Raw genomic sequence first — 22,032 nt, 5'->3', positions numbered from 1 at the left:
GACAGCGTGGCTCAGGTTCCGCAAAGGTTCATCTGTGATTTAACATGTTTGTGTAATTGAACATGCTCAGAGTGTGTGATGTTACCTGTTCTTATGTCTTTGCAGGGTCGAGTTCTCAGTCTGTATCCTTCTGTAACTTACAGGTTTTTTTTCAGCAAAAAGTTCTCTCTCTGCAGAAGTTGGCTTGTTTGACAGGCTATTGTCACCTGCAAAGATAAGAGTAGAGGCTGAGGAGCCAGGCAATTTTGGTTTTTAGGGTCTTGTTCAGCGTTATTAAAACACACAGTACATCCGCAATGGTTAGTGGTACACTAACACGAACATTGTCTTGGTGGTGAGCGGGATGCTGTGTTAGAAACTGTAGTGAATACAATATGCAGAGGGTTGGTGAGACTTGCACATTCTGTTTGCAGCATTGAAAGCAAAAGGCTTCTGTGAGGAGATCGCTGAGAAAGTCTACATTTTATTTGGCTCCAGACAATGCTGAAATCAATTTAAATATGAATAACAAATTACAGCATGCTGAGAACAAGCTGAGCTTATGTCTAATTCAATGCAATGTTGAGTTACCAGCTGGTTGCAAAACTGGACTTTGGGACTGGACTACGAGGGGGGCTGGAAGTGTGTTGGTAAATGGACTTGAATGGGGCTTCATGGGTAACTAACTGCTTTTGAACGGAGTTGTACAAACAAGACATTTGAGTCAAGTTGTTTGAGTGTGGCATTGGGGATCAGGAGCCTTGGCATTGGGTTGTTGCTTTCTCCTGGAGTGTTTGAGTGAAACGCGCCACTGCCTGTTCGTCTGTTTCCTTCTCTGCTTAGGGGAAAAAAAAAAAGGGCCTTGAAACTTGCTTATTAATGTGTAAGTTCTTGAAATTAGAAAAAGTTTTTTTTTCATTAGGAAAGGGTTGAAGTTAGTTTGTCTGTATCCCAGATTCTTCAGCGCTGATGATTGTGCCTACAGTAAATCTGTCTGGATGAAATTCTCTAGGAGTGATCTGACGCCAGGATAAATATATGCATTAATATTGTCTTCATGTTTATATGCGCAAACAAAATTTGATTAAACTTTGTGCTGTCCGAACTATAAGTCCGGCCCAAGCACTTCAGTTAAAGAAATCTTGCTACATGGTGTAGTTTCTGCATGTCACAGATAGGTGTGCGGGCTTCACAGTCTGCTTACCCTTCTTCTCCCTCTCTAGCCTCAAAAAGACAGGTCTGTCCACCTTTCGAATGCCTATGTTGGACAGATATTTGTGGCTTTTCAGTCATAAAATGGTTAAGTATGTCTCTGTAAAATGAACTGCCTGTGGCCCCAGTGAAACTGGAGTTTGTGGGAGTAGTGATGTCAACACGGGGTTTGATCTAAATAATTCAGTCAGTTACATTCATGGTAGAAGTGCATAAGCCAGTTGGATCAGTTTTTAATTCTCAGTTACTGATGCAAAGGAAGAGCATGGTGTTTAAGGGTTGCACTGTCTATAAATTCCTTGTCTGTGCTCTAATTAAAACTACGATCATGTCCTGTTTGTGTTATAACATGGTCCAGTTTTGCTTGTGTACTGGATGAAAGCTGTCATGTTCGTATCAAACCAATTATGCTGCATCCCTGTACTTGGCATGACATGGCTATAATTAGCAGGACTGATGAGGTTTTCCCAGCGGTTTAGGATGTCAATGTGCCACATTGTGAGAGTTAAGGGTATCAAACCAGTCCTTTCTGCATAGTGAAGTACCTGTTGGGAGAATGGTGCCCCGAGATAAACGTCCCCTCATTTCCGCTGTGTCTGTATTGCTGTATCGCAGTTTACTTTACAGGTAAACTGTTGGGTTTTTTATGTAAAAATATGGTATGTCAGCTGTGTCTTCCAGCCACCAGTTTTTCATGAGATTTCTAATTACCATTGGAATTTATTCCTGACCATCAAATTCAGCTGAAGTTGACCAGCAGATTCAGAAGTTCAGAGCTGTTAGACAGAAGTAGATAGCACTGGCACAAAGCACAGTTTCTTTTAGAAACAGAACTAAAAATATCTGTGGGATGATCAGGTGTGTGCTAACACATTGCTCAGAAGCTGCCAGAATGATGGACTAGCAGGAGGTGCCACGGCTTGGCTTGAACATCGTGGGTTCCGTTCCCGGGCTACTCTGTCCCCCGGAGTGAGCGATCTAGTCTGTTTTGTACCTGTGTTTTTTTCACGACAGTTTTGTGTTCCAAGGTTTGTTAGTGGTGGGGAAAACACACACAGAGTATTCTTCATGATAATAATATTTACTTGTTCATTCTTTTCTTTTCCAGTTCATTTTGGAAGTGGATAACTGATCAGATTGCACGAATAACAAGAGGTTAGTGCATTCCTAATTTTATAATGATGCGATTTCCAGCTGTGTGTAGTTATAATATAAGTGCATCAAAGTCAGGCAGAGCAGGGCGTATCAAATGTTTATTCCCCATCCCACCTGTCTTTGTGCTGTGAGGTGCTCCTTTGTTTTCTCCATCTGTCATGCTCATTCTCAGTTGTAACTATTACTGTTTTTTTTTTTTAATTTTGAAGAAGATGCATTTGTTCCCTGTTGGAACAACACTAAAATTTTGATACTCAGAGTTTGCTGTATTAAGAGATACTTCTCTTTATGTAACAATTTTTTTTAATGGAAAATGGAGTCCTGAACTTTTGTATTTTCCTCTGGCAATTGTAAACCGTGCTACTAAGTTTCAATATAGTACCATAAAGTAGATACTGTCCCCTAATTGACAAGGATGATCTGGGACCAAGAGGTTAAAGTGAGGGTGAAGTTACAGAAGGTGGCTCTGACACTTCACCATTGCCCAAAAGGGGAGATTTTTCTTCTGTCCCCACCATTCCTTACCAGTATCTTCGATCCACTCTCTTTGCTGCTCCAATTCCTCTTGCTAACCTCGCAGGAAATTATCCTGTTTTGTTGGTTACAGTTGGGATGATTTTGTTGAATCAGATCAGAGCGGGGTCTGGAAAGCACCAGAGCTGGTGGGGTTGTTACAGGCATCCTGGTAGTGACTTATCCTCAGACTTGGAATGAGATTTGAAGTTTGAAGTCTTCCTAAAGCTTGGTATTTTCAGGTTAAGGATAAAGCATATGGCACAACAGTATGTGAAAAAAGTTTTAACTTAATTACTGCTTGTGTTATACCTGTTACATGTATAGAGAACTCTTAGAGAATAATTTTTTATAAGATAGTCAGTTAATCTTGTAGTTGTTCCAGAATCTGTGGAGGCTTCTCTATGTGAAAATTTCAAAATTACTCACTTCACTTCAGTTGAAACTTTTCATGCTATTAAGTCCGAAGGTAGCAATTCTGGCTTGAGATGTGCTGAAGATCGTATTTTGGGGAGGCAAACAGTATGTTCAGCCCCTTCTTTTTCTCTTGCCCAAGTGTCTGCTGTTGACCAGAGTTGGAGGTGGGCTCGTGTGCTGAACAGATCTTTGGTCTTGCCCAGCCCCGCCTGGCTGGCAGGCTGCTGGCCAGTACGCTGTATCTCCTCCCCATCGTTTGGTAGATACGCTCCAATTCCTAAAAGAATCCTAAGAAGTATGAGGTCTTCCGAAAAAATGTAAGAGATAATGTGCCTTATACCTGGTGAGGGCTGGGAAAAGAGCATTTTTGACCAATCAAATGCATCATTTCAATAGCAGTAAATAGTGCTATGTGAAGTACGTAGCGCAATGAGTCCCAGTGTTCAGATGCTGTTGAAATACAAGTTTAGAATCACAGAATGGCTGAGATTGGAGGAGCTTCTGGAGATAATCTAGTGAACCCCCTACTTAAGCAGGATCAGCTAGAGCAGGTTGCCCAGGACCATGTCCAGTCATGTTTTAAATGTCACCAATAACTAATGAACTGAAGCATAATAGTAAACCAAAAATTTTGGATTTCTAGTCATGCATTTGTATTGTGATTTTTTTTTTATTATTTTTTTTTTCTTTTAAGTGACTACCGCAGCTTTGTCTAAACTAGCAGGCTCTGCAACACATGAGAATGACCAGCTGCTTTGGTCTCATGGTCCTTGTGCAAACAGAGAAGTCAATGATTATAGCAGAAGTAGCTATTCTTGATCCTGGTCTCCTCTCTGGGTTCAACTATGGTATTTTAATGTTGTGTTTCCTATCAGAAGTGAACCTTGCTTTGTCCTCTTCTTTGTCCTGCAATAGCAGGTATTAACCTCAGGTTTTGGCTTTTCACTTTCTTCTGCCCCTTACAGTGTTGAGAGCCCAATTTGTAGGAGCCATGGAAGAGTCTTCCCAACCCACTAAACCCCTGGAGACGAACCCTCACTCTCGCTTTATGATTGGCTCTGTGTCAGAGGATAACTCGGAAGATGAGACCAGCTCCTTGGTGAAACTTGACCTTCTAGAGGAGAAAGAGCGGTCTTTGTCGCCTGCATCTGTCTGCTCGGATTCCCTTTCAGATCTAGGACTTTCTAACGCTCAGGATGGCCTGGCAAGCCATATGAGGTATGGATAAAACAGTACTCAGATTCAGTCTTCACTCTTTTCACCCCATTCATTCCAAAGATAATCCAAAGTTTCAACTTCATATCCAGAATTGGCTTTCAGATGTTTTTGTTGTGCCAAGACATCTTTGGGCATTCTGTTTCTAAATGACCCCTTGTATGTTTATCTGTATCAAAAACTTCTATTTTCCATTGGTTTTAATGAAATATCTCTGCCTGAATTCCGTAAGCACCTTTCAGACATCTCAGCTGTTGAGTGTTATGGTGGACTTGCTTATAGTGCCTGTCTCTTGTCCTGGCTTTCAGAAAAACGAAATGTGCTGACTGAGATCTTTTAAGTTTTCCCTTGTATATGTCTTTTAGATGAGCCGTGTTTGTTGAGAACAAGGACGTTATTTATTTATTTTGTCTTTGTATGGGATTTGCTGCTTTTTGTGTAGCCAAAGAATTGGCAGTACCCCTGGGTAAGATCAATGACTCCATGTTGCTTGGAATGTTTTTTTATTTTGGATACAGTAAATTTTGTCGATGGTTAAAGAAAAGATTGGTACCCTGCAAAGTGATGGTAAGCCGAGATTTCATATGGTAGCTGCTGCTTGCAGCTCGGGGACATGTTGGTCTCACGTCTGGGAGAAGGGCAGCTTCACTCCTACTCCTGATTCTTTGTGGCTTAAGTGTGCTATGAAGTTGGGCTTTTGAGATCGTGGCGTTAATATTTCCTCGTCAAAAGGCCACTTTGTTTTACAGTGGTGGTGTTCTGCGTACCACTAGCAGGCTGTGTCCTTTGGATTTTCTCTGTTATAGACTGGGTATCTTGTACTTTTCAGTGGTGTACAGTTCAGAGTTTCTCGATGTCTGATCAGTCTTGCCTCACTCTTCCATGTCCCCTTCCTTGGTTTCCCATATTCCAGGAGGCATGGTGCCCAGACCTGTGCACAGTACTGTACCTGAGCCTCTGTCCATGCTGGGCAGAGTGAGGAGGTGTTGTACATGGGGAGCAGCGGTCCAGGAGTAGTCACCACAGTGAATATTGATAAAGTTATCTTTTGCTAGCTGTAGTATTTGCACTCATCACTACGGAATTGCAGCAACTCATTTCAGGTTACTTTGCCACCTTGTTAAATTTCTTTAGAGTTACATTCTTGATTCCAAAGCATCTTCAGTCATTCCTAGTTTGATGGTAAGCTTGTAACTAATGAATTTAAAAAGAAAATGTTAAACAATGTTGGAATAGATCCTTACCAAAGCCCTGCTTCTTACATCCTTCCAGTTTAACAGAAAGGTTGCTCACTGTTGTCAGAATTTACAACTACCCTGCAGTTGTTTCATGTATACTTGTCCTGTTTATGAAAATGCAATTTTGGACAGTGATAAAAGTCTTTCTAACATCCAAATTTACTGCAGCAATTGACAGTCCCCTGTTTGCAAATCTTTTTAGCATGTAAGGAAGGAAATGCATTTTTGTTTAGGAAAGATTTGTCCTTGATATCTTGCATCTGGATGTAACTTACTACCTTTTTGCTGCTCTTTCTTAAAAATAGGTTTGTGATTGTTCTGGTGCCCTTCAGCCTCTGCTTCTTCCACCACTTCCAGTGGTCAGAACCAAATCTAGAAGAGCCTCCTCTTGAGCTGTTCTGCCTGCCTGCCATTGCAAAAGGTGTCGTCCCATTCTAGGAACATACAGGACAGGCTGAATCCCACTATAGTTTTTACTGAACAATCCCTCGCTACCTTTACTTTGTTGCTTTTGAAGAAATGGTTGTTTCCAAAAAGGCTTCTGGCTTTTACTGACCAGTAGTAGATGTTTATATGACCAGCTGATCTTTTCCGTTTGTTCTTCTGTTTTGTTAGTTTCTTTGCTTGTGCAGATTAAGGAATTTTCATGTGTCCTTTTATTGGTGGTTATTGGACTCTTTGGGTTGGGGCAGAAGGGAGATAGTAGTCCATACTTCACGGAGTTGTTATGGACATGTTTAGCCAGCTGGCAGTGATATAACAGATGTAAAATCTTAACACAAATTTAAAGGGGATTACCTTTCCAATGACTGCCAGTTCTAATTTGTCAGCACAAAAGATAATTTTGAAGCAGGAAAAGATCTATCCCTGTAACTATATATATTTTAGGAACAGAAGAAAGTGGATGAACAGGTAACCATTAGTACGGAAATAGACAAGAGGAGAGCAAGAAAATCAAGCACCTTCTAGGGCACACCAGACATCAGTGCCAGGCATAACGCAATAGGTGTGCGACCTTGAGCACCTCTGTTGCAACTTGCTTACTTTGGCACTCTCTTTTTAAGGGTACTTGACTTTCAGTTAAATTGGAGAGAAATGCCAATTCAAATAAAAAAAAGTTACAGCATTGTAGGCTGTTTTTCTAAGATAAAGTATTGAAATAGTTTTCCAGGATGGTAGTCCCTTTCATCAAAACATTTCCAAATAGTGTTTACAGATGGAGAAACTGAGACAGACAAGTTCAACAACTTGCCCGAAGTCACGCTGTGACAGTGAATTTGTGGAACACAGGTATTCATCTTTCCAGCTTCCTTTTGGTGATCACAAAGGTACAATAGTTTCTGAAGTGACAAAGATAAATTCATGGGGAGTTCTGTACAGTGTGACTAGCGCGTCAAACAAGGTGCAGGTCCAAAGGAGCATATCTTCTTGAAGAAGTTGCCAAAAATCTTTCCATTTGCTGGTTAGTTTCACACAGGAAATTTTGGTCAGATAGAGGTAGCTTGTATTTGAGGTGAGGGGCTTTGCTGCGGAGAAGTCCTTCTCAGGGAACAATTATGTCTAAAATCCAGAATTTAGTCAGCTGAGAAAGGGTTTGTGAGTGTTCCTGTAGTAACAGGCATTGCTGCTTCTCTCTTCTTCTTAGATCCCCGTAAAAACCAGTATCATGTTGCCAGTTCCTGAAGCATAGATGTTTCAGTAGGCTGTTTGGTGTATATTCAGTACCTGAGATTTGCAGGTCTCCTGCCTGGGCTGGAAAACATTGCTGTGAGCCTTATCATCTGACGGGATTGGGATGTCTAATCGAAACACCCTGACCCAGCGATGGGCAGTCCGTATGCCAACTCGTGTTTCTTCATTCGAGCATGAGCATGTGTGCGCTGTGTTCTTCCATCTATCACCTTATTGATCTTGTTAAGTGTTTATGCTGTTGCTAAAGACAGTCTTACTGGGACAGGTTGTACGTTATAGGCTTCCATACCACTGGAGATCTATGAAGACCTTTGATTGTGCCAGTTGGCTGCTACTTTATAGGATTGAGAAATCCACACTCTGAAATGAACTTCAAATTGGTGTGTGGAACGTCAGCACTTAACAGAAATTGTGTGTTGGAAGAGTAGCCACGCAGACTAAAATGTTCTGATTCTTTTCTTGCTTGTGGTTGTGCTTTATTTTAGGAGTATCGGTAATAAAAATCATGTAAATGCCCTCCTCACTCTATTAGTTATAGCATCTAACATGGAAAATGAGCATCCTTGAAGAAAATACTCATGTACAGTTTACATCAACAAATTTTACCCTTTGTTGCATTTTGCACCTTTAGATAATAAAGCCAAGTGTACGATTTTTTTCTTAATCTTTTTGCTTCCAGGCATAATTGTATTGTCTTTGAGTTCAGAAATTTCAGACTTCCAACTGAAGGCAGTAGTCCTGTTGGGATGCGGTTTTTGCTTGTAGTGTAGCGAGCTGTTAAACGGCTGCTATGCTCCTTTCTGAAGTTTTAGTGGTAGATTAAGTAACTTCTCTATAAATGCCACTTGGAACGTACTTTGGGTCTGTTTGTTTTGTTTAATAAATTGTTCTTGACTATTGCTAAATTTAATTCCTAGCTTCGAACATGGCATCTTGTATCAAACTCTTGTTTAAAATAGAATAAATCCTGCATGTCTTCTGGTATTTATACATCAGGGCTCTGGTTTCATAAGCGATGAAATGGGTGTACAGCGTCACCTGACAATCCACTTGCATCGACTGAAAGCCAAATTTTTGGAAGCAGCTCAGCTGTTACCTCTGATGTTAAGCCCGCAGACACTTCAGCCTGTAGCACCTAACAGTATTTGGACTTCTCAGTAAATAGTCTCAATAAATTATTGAGATGCTTAAGAAGAACTAATTATCTATTAAAGTAATTTTGGAAGAACGCCTCAGTTTTACTGGGGACAGTAGTGTGCTGTGTATGCCCAGCCTGGCACCAGGACAGAGTGCCTGCTTAGAAACCAGTTGTGAAGTGATTGCAGAGAGTACTAAAAGTAATAAAGGATCTTTTTGAGCTTGTTCTGAATTTAAAAAAAAAATCCTTTCCAGTCCAACTGTTTGTGGTTGGGAGATTGCACTATAGGGCATTGATCTTGTAAAATGATAATCACCGCTGTAGTTTTATGCACAAATGTGTGCACAGAAGTACAAGTATCTTCAGTGTCAGCAAGGCTGGTGCTCTCGCTGCTGTGCCTGAGACTGGCCCAGCTGCATCCAAAAGGATTGCTCCTTTGCTGAACTGATTCCTTCCCATTCCCAGCTTTCCGCCAGAGCTGCCGGCTCCTGCTCTTGCTCTGCTGTCTGTGCTCTCAGTTACCATGGTGCTGCTGAGGTTTTTCTGTCGGGCAACTTGCATGGGGCTGCATCTCGGGGACCAGAAGGCTGTTAATGAAACCAGAATTGCTGCTTGCCGAGACATTGTCCTTTGCATATGATCAATTGCTGTTGGCTCAGCAGATGGGGGAGAGTGATACTGGTGCGTGTTTCTGCACGTTATTGAAATAAAGCTGTGCATCCTCAAGGAAACTCTGCCGAAAGAAAGGATGTAGTTCCCTTTTGTTGCCACTACGGCCAGTGAGTGATGTTGTGTTTTGTATTTCGAACTTCATCCACCTGGAGTGAAAAGTTGAATTTCTTCCTGTATCTGTTGAAAAAGAGGAAGCTTGTAAGGTGTTCTGGATTCCTAGCTGTTTCTGGTTATACGGATAATCTGTGAATTATAACTTTTTTCTACTCTATTTAGTTCAACAAATACACTTTAAAGGGCTTTTCATCTTCATACCTCTCAAAAGTAGCTTTCTTCTTATTTTGGTATAACATTTTACTCCCTCTGACCTCAGTTAACATGGGAAACATCTCTAAATTCAGTAACTTGTAGGGAGATTTTGCAAAGGTTAGCCAGCTGAAATACCACAGTGGTGACAATGTCTCCTGCTTGCTCACATATTTGTTATTTCTAATTGAAAAGATAAGGAAGTATGCTTTGTCCCTATCAGAATACTTTAGGGCCCCCTCCTGTATTTTCCTGAACGCCCTCGCTTTTCATCCAGCTTGGGGCAGGTAGCAGAGATGACTCTTGACTCTATATGTAACTCTGGCTGTAAGAATGATGGCTGAAATGGGCTGCATCGTGCTTTCTATACAGGATTCTCTTACAGTGGGCAAAACCTTTTTCAATAATAAATTCTATGCAAAACTCCCCCACCTACCCCCTTAATTCTGTGTGTTAAAAAACATGTATTCTCTCTTTCATGCAGACCAGATCTGTTCAATGCTTGAACTGTGTCAAAGAGGGCTGGGAAGGCTCCTTGCCAAAGACTTTAACCCTGCTCTCTTCTCAGTTGCAGAACTATTACTGTTGTTGTTGTTAAAGTTTGTCTTGGTGGCCGGGCTTGACCTGGAGTGTGTTAGGCTGTTACTGCAGAAACCTGTGGAATTTTGTACTTTATGAGGACATAAAAGTAAAAAGCTTTCAATACTTTGTGGTTTTAGGAACTGTAGTACAGATATCAGTTCAATTTAAGTTTGGCTATTTATTTGGATTGATATTTGGATTCACTGGGCATTTTTGAGGGGTGAAAATTTGGTGCCGTGGGTCTAAGTGGGAAGGACGAAGAAAGGGGTTCTGAAAGATAACTTTGAAGGAGAGGGAGGGGCTTGGAGCTTGCCGGGGGGGCTAGAGGCTTGTCGAGCATGAGACTCGTGAAGTTGAATGCAGAATACCTTGGAAGGAGCAGCCAGAGATAGAACGGGTCACGGGCTATGTTGAAGAGCTCAGGAGAGAAGTGGTTTTGATCATAGTACACACACAGGACCGTATGATCCGGGGGAGCTCAGTGAGCTTTAAATCATCAGGTTCCCTCCCATAATAACAGCTGTGAGGTTGCTTTGGGGCTTGCAGGGAACACCAGTGATTTGATGTGTGCATCCTGTGGGTACGGGCCAGTTTAGAATGCATACGGCATGGCAGATGAAATCCAGATACATGGTTTAAGAAAAGAAAATACCTGAGAAACAAATGTCTCAGCACTTAAAATCTGCGTGTATTGCAGCTGTTGGTACTTGGTTATTTGAGAGGAATCCTGTCAGCTTGTGCCAGTTTGGGCTCTGTAGTTTTGCAACCAAAGTTACTGCTTTAGGCTAAAGACGTGCCTTGATGGCCGTTCAAAATCTGCATTAGCATGAATTTAGCCAGAGAACAGGGAAAGGGCTGTTGTTGTTTTTTTGTGCTACATCCTTTATTTAATTTCCTGAAATCCTTCGGCTCATTCGTTTGTCAGAGCTGAGTTGAGTCATTTTATTTTGATTTGTAGGTTGAAGCACTGATTTCTGGCAGCATCTGCATTCAAAGCCAACTGTTCTGTCTCTTTAAACTCACAGGCAAAAACTGTCTTTGAATCAGTCCAGATCACTGCCTCCCAGTGCCCGTTACCCGAGACATAGTAAACCATTTACTCCAGCTGCATAATTCAATATTGCTGGCTGGACTACGTATATGCTTGTTCTTTCTCTCTGCCTTTTTGTGAAATAGCTTGCAAGGGCGGATCTAAAACCAGAGCAGACCTTTCGGATGCTTCAACTGGCTTGAGCCTTACCGGATCAGATATGTGTTCACATCAGCGCTTGCATATTTACAAAACATAAAGCCCAAATCAGTGATGAGGGCTGCCCTCTCTCCGCACCCGTTACAGGCCTAATGTGGAGGCGTCGGGGGGGGGGGGGAAATCCTTTCTCGGGGGGGGTGTGTGTGTGTGTGTGTGTGTTCGTGTGTTAGTGCTGCAGTCTCCTCAGGGCTGCCTTTCAAACAAGCCAGCTAATGCATCACTGCCTTTGGAATAAACCGCTACGTCACTGATAGCACTTGGCATGTTACAGTGCTGGGATCGATGCGGCCTCCTAGCTGCGATGTGCGTCAGGTATGTGCCTGTAATGAATGCTTTTTTTCTGGGAGGCTAGAACAGAAGAGAAGTGCGCAGGCTTTCCTTTTGTCTAACCGCAGGCCTAGGGGGATGGTTTTCATACGGAATTTGCCATTTGGGTTCTGAGTAGCATTATGTTTAGGAAACGAGCTTTGTAGTGAGTGTGTGTTTGATGGTAAGTATTGTATCAGAGCGACACAGCCTTGTGTAGCGTGTTTTTGTAGGGATGTTGCAGCAAATCGTGTCCATTGATTTCGTAGCAGTGAATTCAGCTGGCAGAAGGCACCATGAATGTTTTTAACCAATGCTCAACCTGCTCCTCTAACATCAAGCTCTGTGTACATGTAGGATTTGTTTCCTCACAGCTACAATGGTCAGGAACTGTTTGGACTGGGGGCTGTGGGTGTGCTTTTTGGGAGCACAGGCAAATATTTGGGAAACCATTTTCACAAAACCTGGAAAATAAAATTTCAGTTATACTGTGTATAAATTTTAATCTCAAATCAGGATCAAAACGTGAGGAAATCTAATGGATCGTGCAAATATTTTATTTTGAAAATTATGGAATATATTTGAGCAGCTTGGTCTAGTGGGAGGTCTCCCTGCCCAGGGCAGGGGGTTGGAACTCGATAATCTTTAAGGTCCGTTCCAGCTCTAACCGTTCTATGATCCTATATAATTTTCTACATGAAATACATACCCAGTAGAGCCACAGAATGTCTGTTGGGCTTTGCTGGTCTTACGTAGTGATGACCGGAAGAGAACGTGACACAGATTTTATCAAGCAGAGTCTGTAAGTTCTCTAAATTCTCTACCCTTCTGATGGCTAGTTTGGAACTGATGAAGTGGTGGGTTTGTGGCAGTGTCCCAGCAGAACCAAAGGGAAGCAGGAGCCTGGAGAACTTGGAGGAGCAGAGTTCCATGGCTGGAGTGTGTGTGGCGGGGTGTGGGAGGCAGGGACCCCAGTTCCTCTGTTGGGCTGGGAGCAGGGGTCTGTACCACTACAGGTAAGTGGGGCGGCCGGGGCCTCTTGGGATGGAGCTAGTGCTGGAAAACAGTTCAAGACAAGTTGCTTTTTCTTACATACTTCTGTTTTAAAATGAATTAAATGGGAAATTTCAGGTGTGTTTCATAGTTGAGTAGCTCTTCAAAGAGAAACAAAGGCTGACAGGTGAGAGAGGCATTTAGTTATTAGGTAGATATATAGTGTTGGGGTTTTTTTTGATCTCTGTTCTTTCCCTGGTATCTCTTGTCTCACCTGTCTGTTGAAGAGATTTATTTGCGCTGTGACTGCCTTCTTCACTGCCACAGTGTGTCGCTGTCCCCTCTGCCCTTCTGCTGACAATGCATGAAGGAATTGGATCCGAGGAGAATTGTTTGCCTGCACTTTATCAGCCACATGGCACTTGCTGTGTTGGTCATGGCTCCTATCACTCGCACTATTCTTAGTTCCCTGTCTCCTGCAGCGACCTCACCTTGCCCTTCAGGGCTCAAGATTGCATACTGTCATCATGTTAATGTGACACTTTCCCTCTGGGTACTTGTTCCTTTTTTTTTTTTTTTTTTTTGAGTGATCCCCCCCGGGTGATTGCATGGTGTTTGCCCAGGCTCTTGAAATCTGTGTGCATCAAATAAAAGCCGTGCTACCGACCCTACACCAGGAGAGACCCAAACGTAGTGAAATTTAAAGGTATTTAAAATACGTGTAGACGTGGTGCTTAGGGATATGGTTTAGCAGTGGAGTTGGCAGTGTTGGATTGACGGTTGGACTCAATTATCTTAAAGGTCTTTTCCAACCTAAACAATTCTATGATTCTGTGAAATTTAAAACTGTAATCCAGTTGCTGTGTCTAGTTACAGTCGAGGTTTCATCATTACTGTATTGCTGCAGTCGTTGCCCTTGCTTATCCTTTCCCTACCCCTAAATTTGCAATTTATGTTTTTGCATGTGCTGGATACTGAGTAAACATTCTTCCTTTCTCCAGTGACATTACTGGACCCTGCAGAACTGGAGCACTTTGCTTGTGGGGATGTTTGTTCTTACAGCACTTGGGGTGAACTTATCTTCATTTTATAGGTGGAGAAACAGAGGCATAGAAAACTTAAGTGATTGGCCAGGGTCTCCCAGCTTCCAAGCTGGTGTCCAGTGGGATCTGGGTCACTACTGTGCTCTGTGTGCCTGTACAAACTGTGCCTCTGACTTCTTCTCTGCAGCCGTGGAAATGCTTCCCTTGTCACCTCCCCATCCCTCCTGAAAATCTGGTATTAAATCCTACATGTTGATTGAATTCCTTGGGGCAAGCGTGGCCCCTGTAGCTGCTCCTTTGCTCCAGCAGAGCCGGTGCCAGGGAGGTGCTCTCCGTTGTGCAGCTGGCGGTGCGGGGTTCCTTGGGATGCGACGGAGCGCAGGGGGACGTGATGACCCCGTGGTGGGGAGCGTGAATCGGGGCTGGCTGTTTCCGCAGCAGCGTGCGGTGTGTTAAGCCTCCTTACGTAAGCTGTAGATCATTTTCTCCCTTTCCTGATCAGCTGCTTTCCTCCGGGCGCAGAGGAGGGGAGCTGCTCCCCTGGCTGTGCATGCTGCGTCACAGGAAGAGTGACTGAGAGAGGGGTGGTGGAAAGCAAAGGGACAAAGGTTAAAAGATCGAAGCAATCTGAGAAATGCCACTGCTTCAAGGAGAAGCGCGTGAGGCTCTTTGCAGCTTTCTCCTGCTGGATTTTGAGCTGCAGTATTGAAAAAAAATAAAATAGCAGCAGCTACACTAGACAAGTCATAAGCAAGCCCGAAATCTGTTAATTCCTTCAGTGAGGCAGCATGGAGGATTCTGCAGAGCAGAGTCAGGAAATGAGATATCACATGCTGCAAAGGTAAGAACTACAGATATGATTGTCTCCTCATAGCAGCAGCTGTCTTGGACTGAGGCAGTTGGGCGCTCCGTACTGGAAATGCATACTGATATTTTTCCATGTTAATTTTATCCTCTGAAACCTTGCCAGTTACTGTGAGGTATCTGTGCATGCTGTCTGTAAGAAAGATGCTAGAGTACATCTTAGCTGAGGAATCAGTTGTTAAAGTTTGAGATTCTGCATAACTTCTAACCTCTGTAAACTGCAGGACAGATGAGCATTTTCAAAGTTCCTACATAACAAAACACTGCAGTTGTGACTTGGTGATTAATAGGGATGACAGTTACTAACTCAGCATTTATTCTGTTTTGTTTAAAGCTCAGTGTTCTTCCTTGCTGCCCAACTTCTACCTCTTACCCTGCAAAAAGAAAAAATCTCTCCTGTTTTCATTTTAATGTGCAGCCTGTGGTTATTAGTAAATAAACTTAATGTTCCTGGTATGCTTACTGAACAGAAACATATTTGCTTGTAAACAAGTGTTTGTACATTATTCTGTATTTGTTGACATTTTATCTGTAGCAGTATCTTTATGTGTGTAGTAGTGTCAACTTGCGGGATAGTTCATATTCATACACGTTCACAGATTATGACCCCAAGATTTTTATCTTTTTTCTGTTTTTGTCGAGACTGCTCTCAATAAACCTGCAATGAATAAACCTGTCTCACTTGTTGGACTGTGCTCCTCCCTTGCGATGCTGTAGATTCTGACCCTCTTTAAATACAGAAATTTAGTAGAAGTTCAAACTTAACTACACCTTTTCTCTCTTTCTTGCCTGTTGGCTCCTGTTCTTGAATTCCTAGGCTGAGACTGTCACAGAGCAGTTTGGGAAATCTTGCTCATAGTGAGAAGTTTTAAATTCAATGACAGTGTCTGTCTCTGAAGTGCAGCTCACTGGAAGAAGGGGAAGTACTCAGGGAGAGCCTCTGCATGCTTGTGGGTTTTATGCCCTTCTCTGGATATCAGCCAGCAGCACTTTGAGACAAGTTAGCAGACTGGAGGTACTTTGTTCTGACCTAGGACAGCCATTTATATGTCCTAGAATGCCCCTGGGAGATAGGAATCTATTTTATTTTTTTTTTTAGCATGCTTTAAAATCAACCTATGATCTTGTTTTTCCTGTTACCTTCACTTCATCCACTCTTGGCTTCATGGATTCTTCAAAGTCTCTCTCACTGTGCTTAAAACAGGTTTTCGCTTCCCAGTTAAGCTCAACATTTGCAAGACTATAACTTGAAGTTCTCCACTAGGATGTCCATTTGTCATGGGAATATCTCACGTGTGAGAGAGAAAGATTAAGTGTTAGCGCAGAACATAGGGTCTGAATTTCATGTGCTCTAAAGAGAAAACTCTTGCTGTTCTGGAAATCCTCACAAAGTCAGAGTTGTGCCACTGTAGGGTATCACAGCCAAAGTAGATGGTGTGCATGAAGGTGGAGAGGAAGGGAAGGATCCACTCCATCCTACGTGTGGTAGAGAAACATGTCTTTGTGTTCGGATCTGGGCACTGATCTTGCCTTACCGGTAAGATGGCCTTTTGCTCTAGTGCAGTTCTTGGTTGGTCGTACCAGGATTTGGCATATACCTTTTTGAATCGGTTGTGCTAGATGGTATGAGTCAAGATCCTTTTTGTTAATGTGTCCTGCAGAACACAGCATAGTCTGTGGTAGCACCATGATCGTTCATGGGGAAGATGGGTAAGAGAAGAATCTGGATTTTAAACCAAGTACTAGCTACAGTTTGTTCAGGGCTTCTTTCATCAGTAAATGTAGTCAAAATACTGGTCTGTGGTGTTAGTGTGCTCCTGATGAAGAGTTAAGGAGGGCCTGCATTCCAGATGGGTAAATCTTCACAGGCCATAATGTATTTATGAGGGAACAAGACGGGGAATCCATATGTTTCCTCTCAGGCTGTCACCGAGCACCTCTAACAGCAGCTCATTCAAGCCAGGATGCTCCAGACCTCCCCCGGGGCAGTGAACCTCACAGGTACAGCTTGGGAGCTACCTGCCCTCGTGGCTGTGGTTAAAAGGAGACCTCTAGATGTTGTACGTGGCTTGGCTTGTCCTTGGGTTGGTTTTTCCTTCGTGCCCTCTCTCAGCAATTCCAGTTGCTTTATCCCATTTCCCAGTGGAGTTGCTCAATGGTATCAGTGCTTCAGCAGCTGATTAGGCCAGAGGTTTCTAATGGGTTTCCCATGGCCAAAGGATGGCCAGCAGGGCCCACGTGGCTCTGGGGACACGTGCTGCCGGCAACACAACTGTTCCAGTGGCACTGGCCCCCTTGCTTGCCGCTGGGTCTTTCCAAAGCATTGAGTAGTTGTTTAAATACCTTCCCAATATTCATCTTTTCTTTCTAAAGAAAGGTTCTGTAACCCTGCGTGGTGGCAGGGGTAAGGACTTCACGTTGTTTGTGGGAAAGGAACCTGTTAAGAAAAGCACACTAAATACAGTAAGAAAAATGGGTAAACTGTGGGGTGATCCAAGAGGTAAAGCTGCAGGGGCTTTAAAATAAAAAAATATCTTACTTCCCCAGCCGTGTTGCACTATGGTAGATGCCTAGTGTGAAGAGCAAGCCTTTGCTTTTCTATTGAGTTTCCTCTCACAGCTTTGTAAATTTTAGCAAATCAAATCCTGTAGTGGTTGCAAAAGCAAAGAGTGATTTATCCATGTGTTATTTCTGTGGAAGCTGAAGCATCAGAAAGGGAAGTGACTGTCCCATCCCACGCAGAAAGATGGTGGCAGAGCACAGAGTGGATCTTGTCATGCACAAAACCACTGTTTGTGGTAGAAGTAACGTGATTAATTTGTCTTCTAGCTCTCAGAACTTTTGAGGAGGATATTATATGCTGGATGGTGAAAAATTCTTGGAAATTTGCTGTGGTTCCCCAGTAGGATTTCTGTGCGGAGTTTTCCCAAAGCCAGAAAGCATTGTTTGCCAGCTTTCCTACCTGAATTGAAAGCAGTGTGGTGCAGCATTGTTGTTCTGGGTTGAGCAGCAATATACAGTGAACATATTTTTACCTATTTATATCTTAGCACAACCGGAATTTCTCCAGATAAACTGGCTTTTGCAAAGAGATAACTGAAAGGTAGTTAAAAAACAGTCATCCCTGTAAAAGCTGAGGATGAGGCCATGGTGGTTGGAGGCAAGGCGTGATTCTACTTGTCTACTTGGGGAATATGGTCAAGGGGAACTTTACAAATTCTTCACATACCCTCTTCTATTTGTCTACATCTGCACTGCCAAGTTGCTTTTTTCTGTCTCCCACAAATCTCCTTAGGCCCAGTATGTCTGGTTTACACCTTGTAAAACAAGGCCGGGACAGGAAGAAAGTTGATGTGCAGCGGGATTTCACTGTGGCTTCTCCAGCAGAATTTGTTACTCGTTTTGGAGGGAATAAAGTTATTGAAAAGGTAAGTTACCGACCTTTTTGACTTCAGCATATTGCATTTTGTTTCCTTCTCTTGAGCTATGATTTCTCTCTAGATAAGGCTGTACATTCCAGATATCAAAATATTAATATTCCAGATATATTCCTGAACTTGAAAGTTGTACTTCTACCTGTGATCATTATGTTTCTGTTTTACTTTATATGTGATAAATAAACATCCCATTGTTTTAGCTTACTGTGACAGGAAAAAAAAATTGAGTGAGCTAGAGGACTTCTGCTGGCACAAAAGGATTTATGGACAGATACAACAAAAGTGGACTGGAAAAACACTAAGAAGTGTTATTTAAAAATACATAATCACTTAATGGATGAGGTCTCTTCCTTTCAGCTACTGAATGTTTTAGCCACTTGTTATGTCTATTCTCATGTGGCCTTCTCCTCTTTAATCCAAACAAAGCATAATACATTAAAATCTTTATGGTTGAACAAGAGCTGATTTCTGAATTGGCTGATGGGCCATTAAATGTTCTTGCTGAATTGAATGCTGGCTAACGAAACTGTACAGCCCCGAAATTGGACGAAGAGTCTGCAGAGAAAGAACTGTTTTCATTATCGTTTAGTGTTTTGTGCTGTTTAGACTCGATCTCATCCCTGCTTTTAATGTCCTCAGGTCCTGATAGCAAATAATGGCATTGCAGCAGTGAAATGCATGAGATCCATCCGACGCTGGTCCTATGAGATGTTTCGAAATGAGCGGGCAATCAGATTTGTGGTCATGGTGACTCCTGAGGACCTGAAAGCAAATGCAGGTGAGTTGTAAAGAGTGTGAAGGTGCGCAACCTTCTCCTTGTGCCCACAATGATGCAAAAGGCTGACTGTATGTCCACTCCATCACATTCTGTCAAGTAACAGATTTTTCTGGGAGGAAATAAAGTCCTTCCAGTATTGTAGATTTAGGGAATTTTAGACCAAGTACTATTTATTAGATCTGCAATCTAAATGAGACCTTCTTCGTGTTTTCAGAGTATATTAAAATGGCAGATCACTACGTCCCAGTTCCAGGAGGACCGAACAACAACAACTATGCAAATGTGGAACTCATTCTTGATATTGCTAAGCGGATTCCAGTGCAGGTGAGAAGTGTCAAAGATAGTTTTCAAAACAGGAGGCAACAGCAAGCAATCGTCTCTTCTTAAATAATGGGTTGTATCTGGGGAAAAAGACAGGTGGAAGAAACTGAAATTACAAACCTATACTAGCCCCAAAAGGCAATGCATATTACAATGCAGTGGATTTCCCAGTATGACTATCTGCAGGAGATAGGAGGTTCCCTTTCCCCTTTCACTTCCCTACACTTAGTTCCTCTTCAACGGCTTGCTTCGGTAGCCGCCTTTGCCTTTTCTGCAAAATGCGATACACTGGCCCTTTCAGCTAAGCATACCGTGTAGTTCAGGAGGTTGGTCTGGCTTTCAAATGTTATGAGGCTGTTTTCAGTGAGGAAAAGGAAGACTTGAAATATCCGCATGCTTTCTAATTCTGCTCGCTTCTTGTTTTACTAAAACAAAGAGTGAATTATGTTATTTTCTTCTGCAGGCTGTTTGGGCTGGCTGGGGCCATGCATCTGAGAACCCTAAACTACCAGAACTTCTCCACAAAAATGGAATTGCTTTCATGGGTGAGGATATATACTGCTCATCTAATATCTGATCCTTATTTTAACATGGGAGGGTTTACTGAGAGAAAATCCTGAGTCTAAAAGAGAGGGATGAGGTATGGTTTACAAGTGCAAGGTTGATGATATGTTCTTTACAGTAGTCAGAGCAACAGACTGTGCTGCCTAACAGGTCTGTTTCCAATCATTGAGGCTAATGAAGCTAGATAAAGTTTGGACTTACGCTGGGAAATAGTTCTTGAATGGGAGAAGTGGCAACATATCCTCCATATTCTCCAACATATCTTTGAATATTGGAAGACGGGAAAATCAGAAAAGATTCCTATTAAAGCAGATTGTTCCAAAAGCTGAATGTCCCTGTTGTCATTTTAAAGAGGGTGTTTGTAGTTCAGTTTTATGGAAAGAGTGGAGTTTTATGTGGACAGTACATGAAGTTTGTGGTTTAGCAGTGTAGTTAACCAAGTGCTGGAGGTGTTTGATGCAGTAAGCCTCATCTCCCGACGCACATGGATCTGAATATTGGATAAGGTTTTGGACACGTGCTGTGTTTAAAACTAAAGATGGACTTGTGATAAAAGTTATGGGCTGAGCATAGCCTGGGGATAGTTGTATTGTGTTCTGACTTATAGAAAATCTTTTTATCTCTAGTGCGATGAGCCATAACCGCAGAAATACTTCGGACATTTGAAGAGGAGTGGATTTAAAAGCTGTATTTTAATTTCAGTTTAAATCTCTTACCAATCAAATGGCATGCAGCAGCCCTACTAAGAGTGCTTATTTATCCCTCTTACCTGGGACCTAAATTAGACTTTTGGATGTTTCCCTAATGTCTGATATCTCTTGTGTCTCTCTCATGGATTGGTTTTGCTCTTTGTAGGTCCTCCAAGCCAAGCGATGTGGGCCTTGGGAGATAAAATCGCATCTTCAATAGTGGCTCAGACAGCCGGCATTCCAACTCTTCCTTGGAGTGGCAGTGGTAAGAAGGAAATTGCCCTGTCTTTATCAAGATTATTCTAATCTTTTTTTCTTCAACACATCTAATCTTTAAGAAGCTTCTGTGCACAAAAAGATGTTTCAAGATATGTTCCATCTGCTTAGGGTTTCAAATTTGTACTATCTGAGGCTTAGACATAGTGACTATGGTATATATGGATATGTCAGGCAAAATTTATATGTTGTGTAATGTGCTGTTAGTCTGACAGTACAGCTGTAATATCTGGTATTTCTGCAGTCTCTACTTTTCTAGCATATAGTGTGTTGTTTTGGAGCACTCAGCCAATACTCTGCTTCCTTGCAAGCTCTATACGGTTTCAAAAGACTGTAAATAACAACTTGTTTCTCAGAATTGCACGAGGTAAATGAAGGAGGATATAACTTGCTGACTGTAAGGATCTGCTCCCCAGAAAACAGAAATACTGTTTACATTCTGCGTTTCTTCTTCTGTAAATGCTTCCAGGCTAGTTCCTTGTGGAACTATGCTGTTTGTTTCACCAGGGTCTGAGTTCTCCCTGAGCCTTACAGCAGAGTGAATTAAGGTAATAATGTTTATATTTCAGGGCTTCGAGTGGACTGGCAGGAAAATGATCTTCAAAAGCGTATCTTGAATGTTCCTCAGGAACTATATGAAAAAGGCTATGTGAAAGATGCGGATGATGGACTGCGGGTAGGTGGCTAGTATTTTGGAGGTATTTGAGGTCCTGCTGCATGCACACCTGGAAAGAGCTAGGGATTTGATTTGTTTTAAAGGGGGTATAAGCTAGAACTAGACTGTCAGCCTCACAGAACTGAGTCTTGGAAATTGGAACGCGATCTTTCGCTTACCATCATTGGGCCCACCCTGCAGAATTAGGTGAGAGTTAGGAGAAAGAGACAAAATATGGGAACAAAGTTTTATTTCATTAAGGGCTCTCTGTTGTTTTTTGTTTAGTGCAGGAAAAAGATGTTTTTAATAAAGACCCATGACCTCACACTTAGATTCATCTTTTGTTAAGTTTTCCTTTGAGGAAGATTTCTAGAATAAGAAATATTCCTGGCACAGTACAGGGTTTGGGAATTTTCCTTTGTGAAGAGAGGGGGTGGAGTATTTGATTTTCCCATGTTACCCAGCTTAATGATTTTCTGTATTACAAAAAACCTTTTTGTCAGTTTGTAAATTTAATGGTGTGAAGCACTGACAAAAGATTTTGAGATCACTTTGAGAGGCTAGACTTCACTGGAGTCACAAAATCACTGCTGTTTTTTCCAATTCCAGGCACTCTCTCAAACTGGAATATTTGGTTTCTATCCCATTCATGTCTTGGTTGCTAAATAGAGTCAGACATGGAAGCTTGGACACAAATCAACAGGCAAATAATGATATTATCAACTTGACTCTGCTACC

At 42.2% G+C, this 22,032-nt stretch overlaps 1 protein-coding gene across 1 annotated transcript in view; it reads left to right on the top strand.

Annotated features, from left to right (window-relative positions):
- The window catches only part of ACACA (acetyl-CoA carboxylase alpha), a 132,338-nt gene that overhangs the window by 871 nt on the left and 109,435 nt on the right, over positions 1-22,032 (top strand). The window contains 8 exon segments of the mRNA XM_074596010.1: positions 2,300-2,346; positions 4,242-4,494; positions 17,870-18,002; positions 18,651-18,789; positions 19,004-19,113; positions 19,574-19,655; positions 20,530-20,628; positions 21,209-21,315. Coding sequence (XP_074452111.1) covers positions 4,268-4,494; positions 17,870-18,002; positions 18,651-18,789; positions 19,004-19,113; positions 19,574-19,655; positions 20,530-20,628; positions 21,209-21,315 — 897 coding nt within the window. The 5' untranslated portion in view covers positions 2,300-2,346; positions 4,242-4,267.

Source organism: Larus michahellis, chromosome 7 (assembly GCF_964199755.1).
Source record: "Larus michahellis chromosome 7, bLarMic1.1, whole genome shotgun sequence".
NCBI classification, from domain to species: Eukaryota; Metazoa; Chordata; class Aves; order Charadriiformes; family Laridae; genus Larus; species Larus michahellis.
Note: the sequence above shows the minus strand (reverse complement) of the source record. Positions and strands in the feature narration are given on the sequence as shown.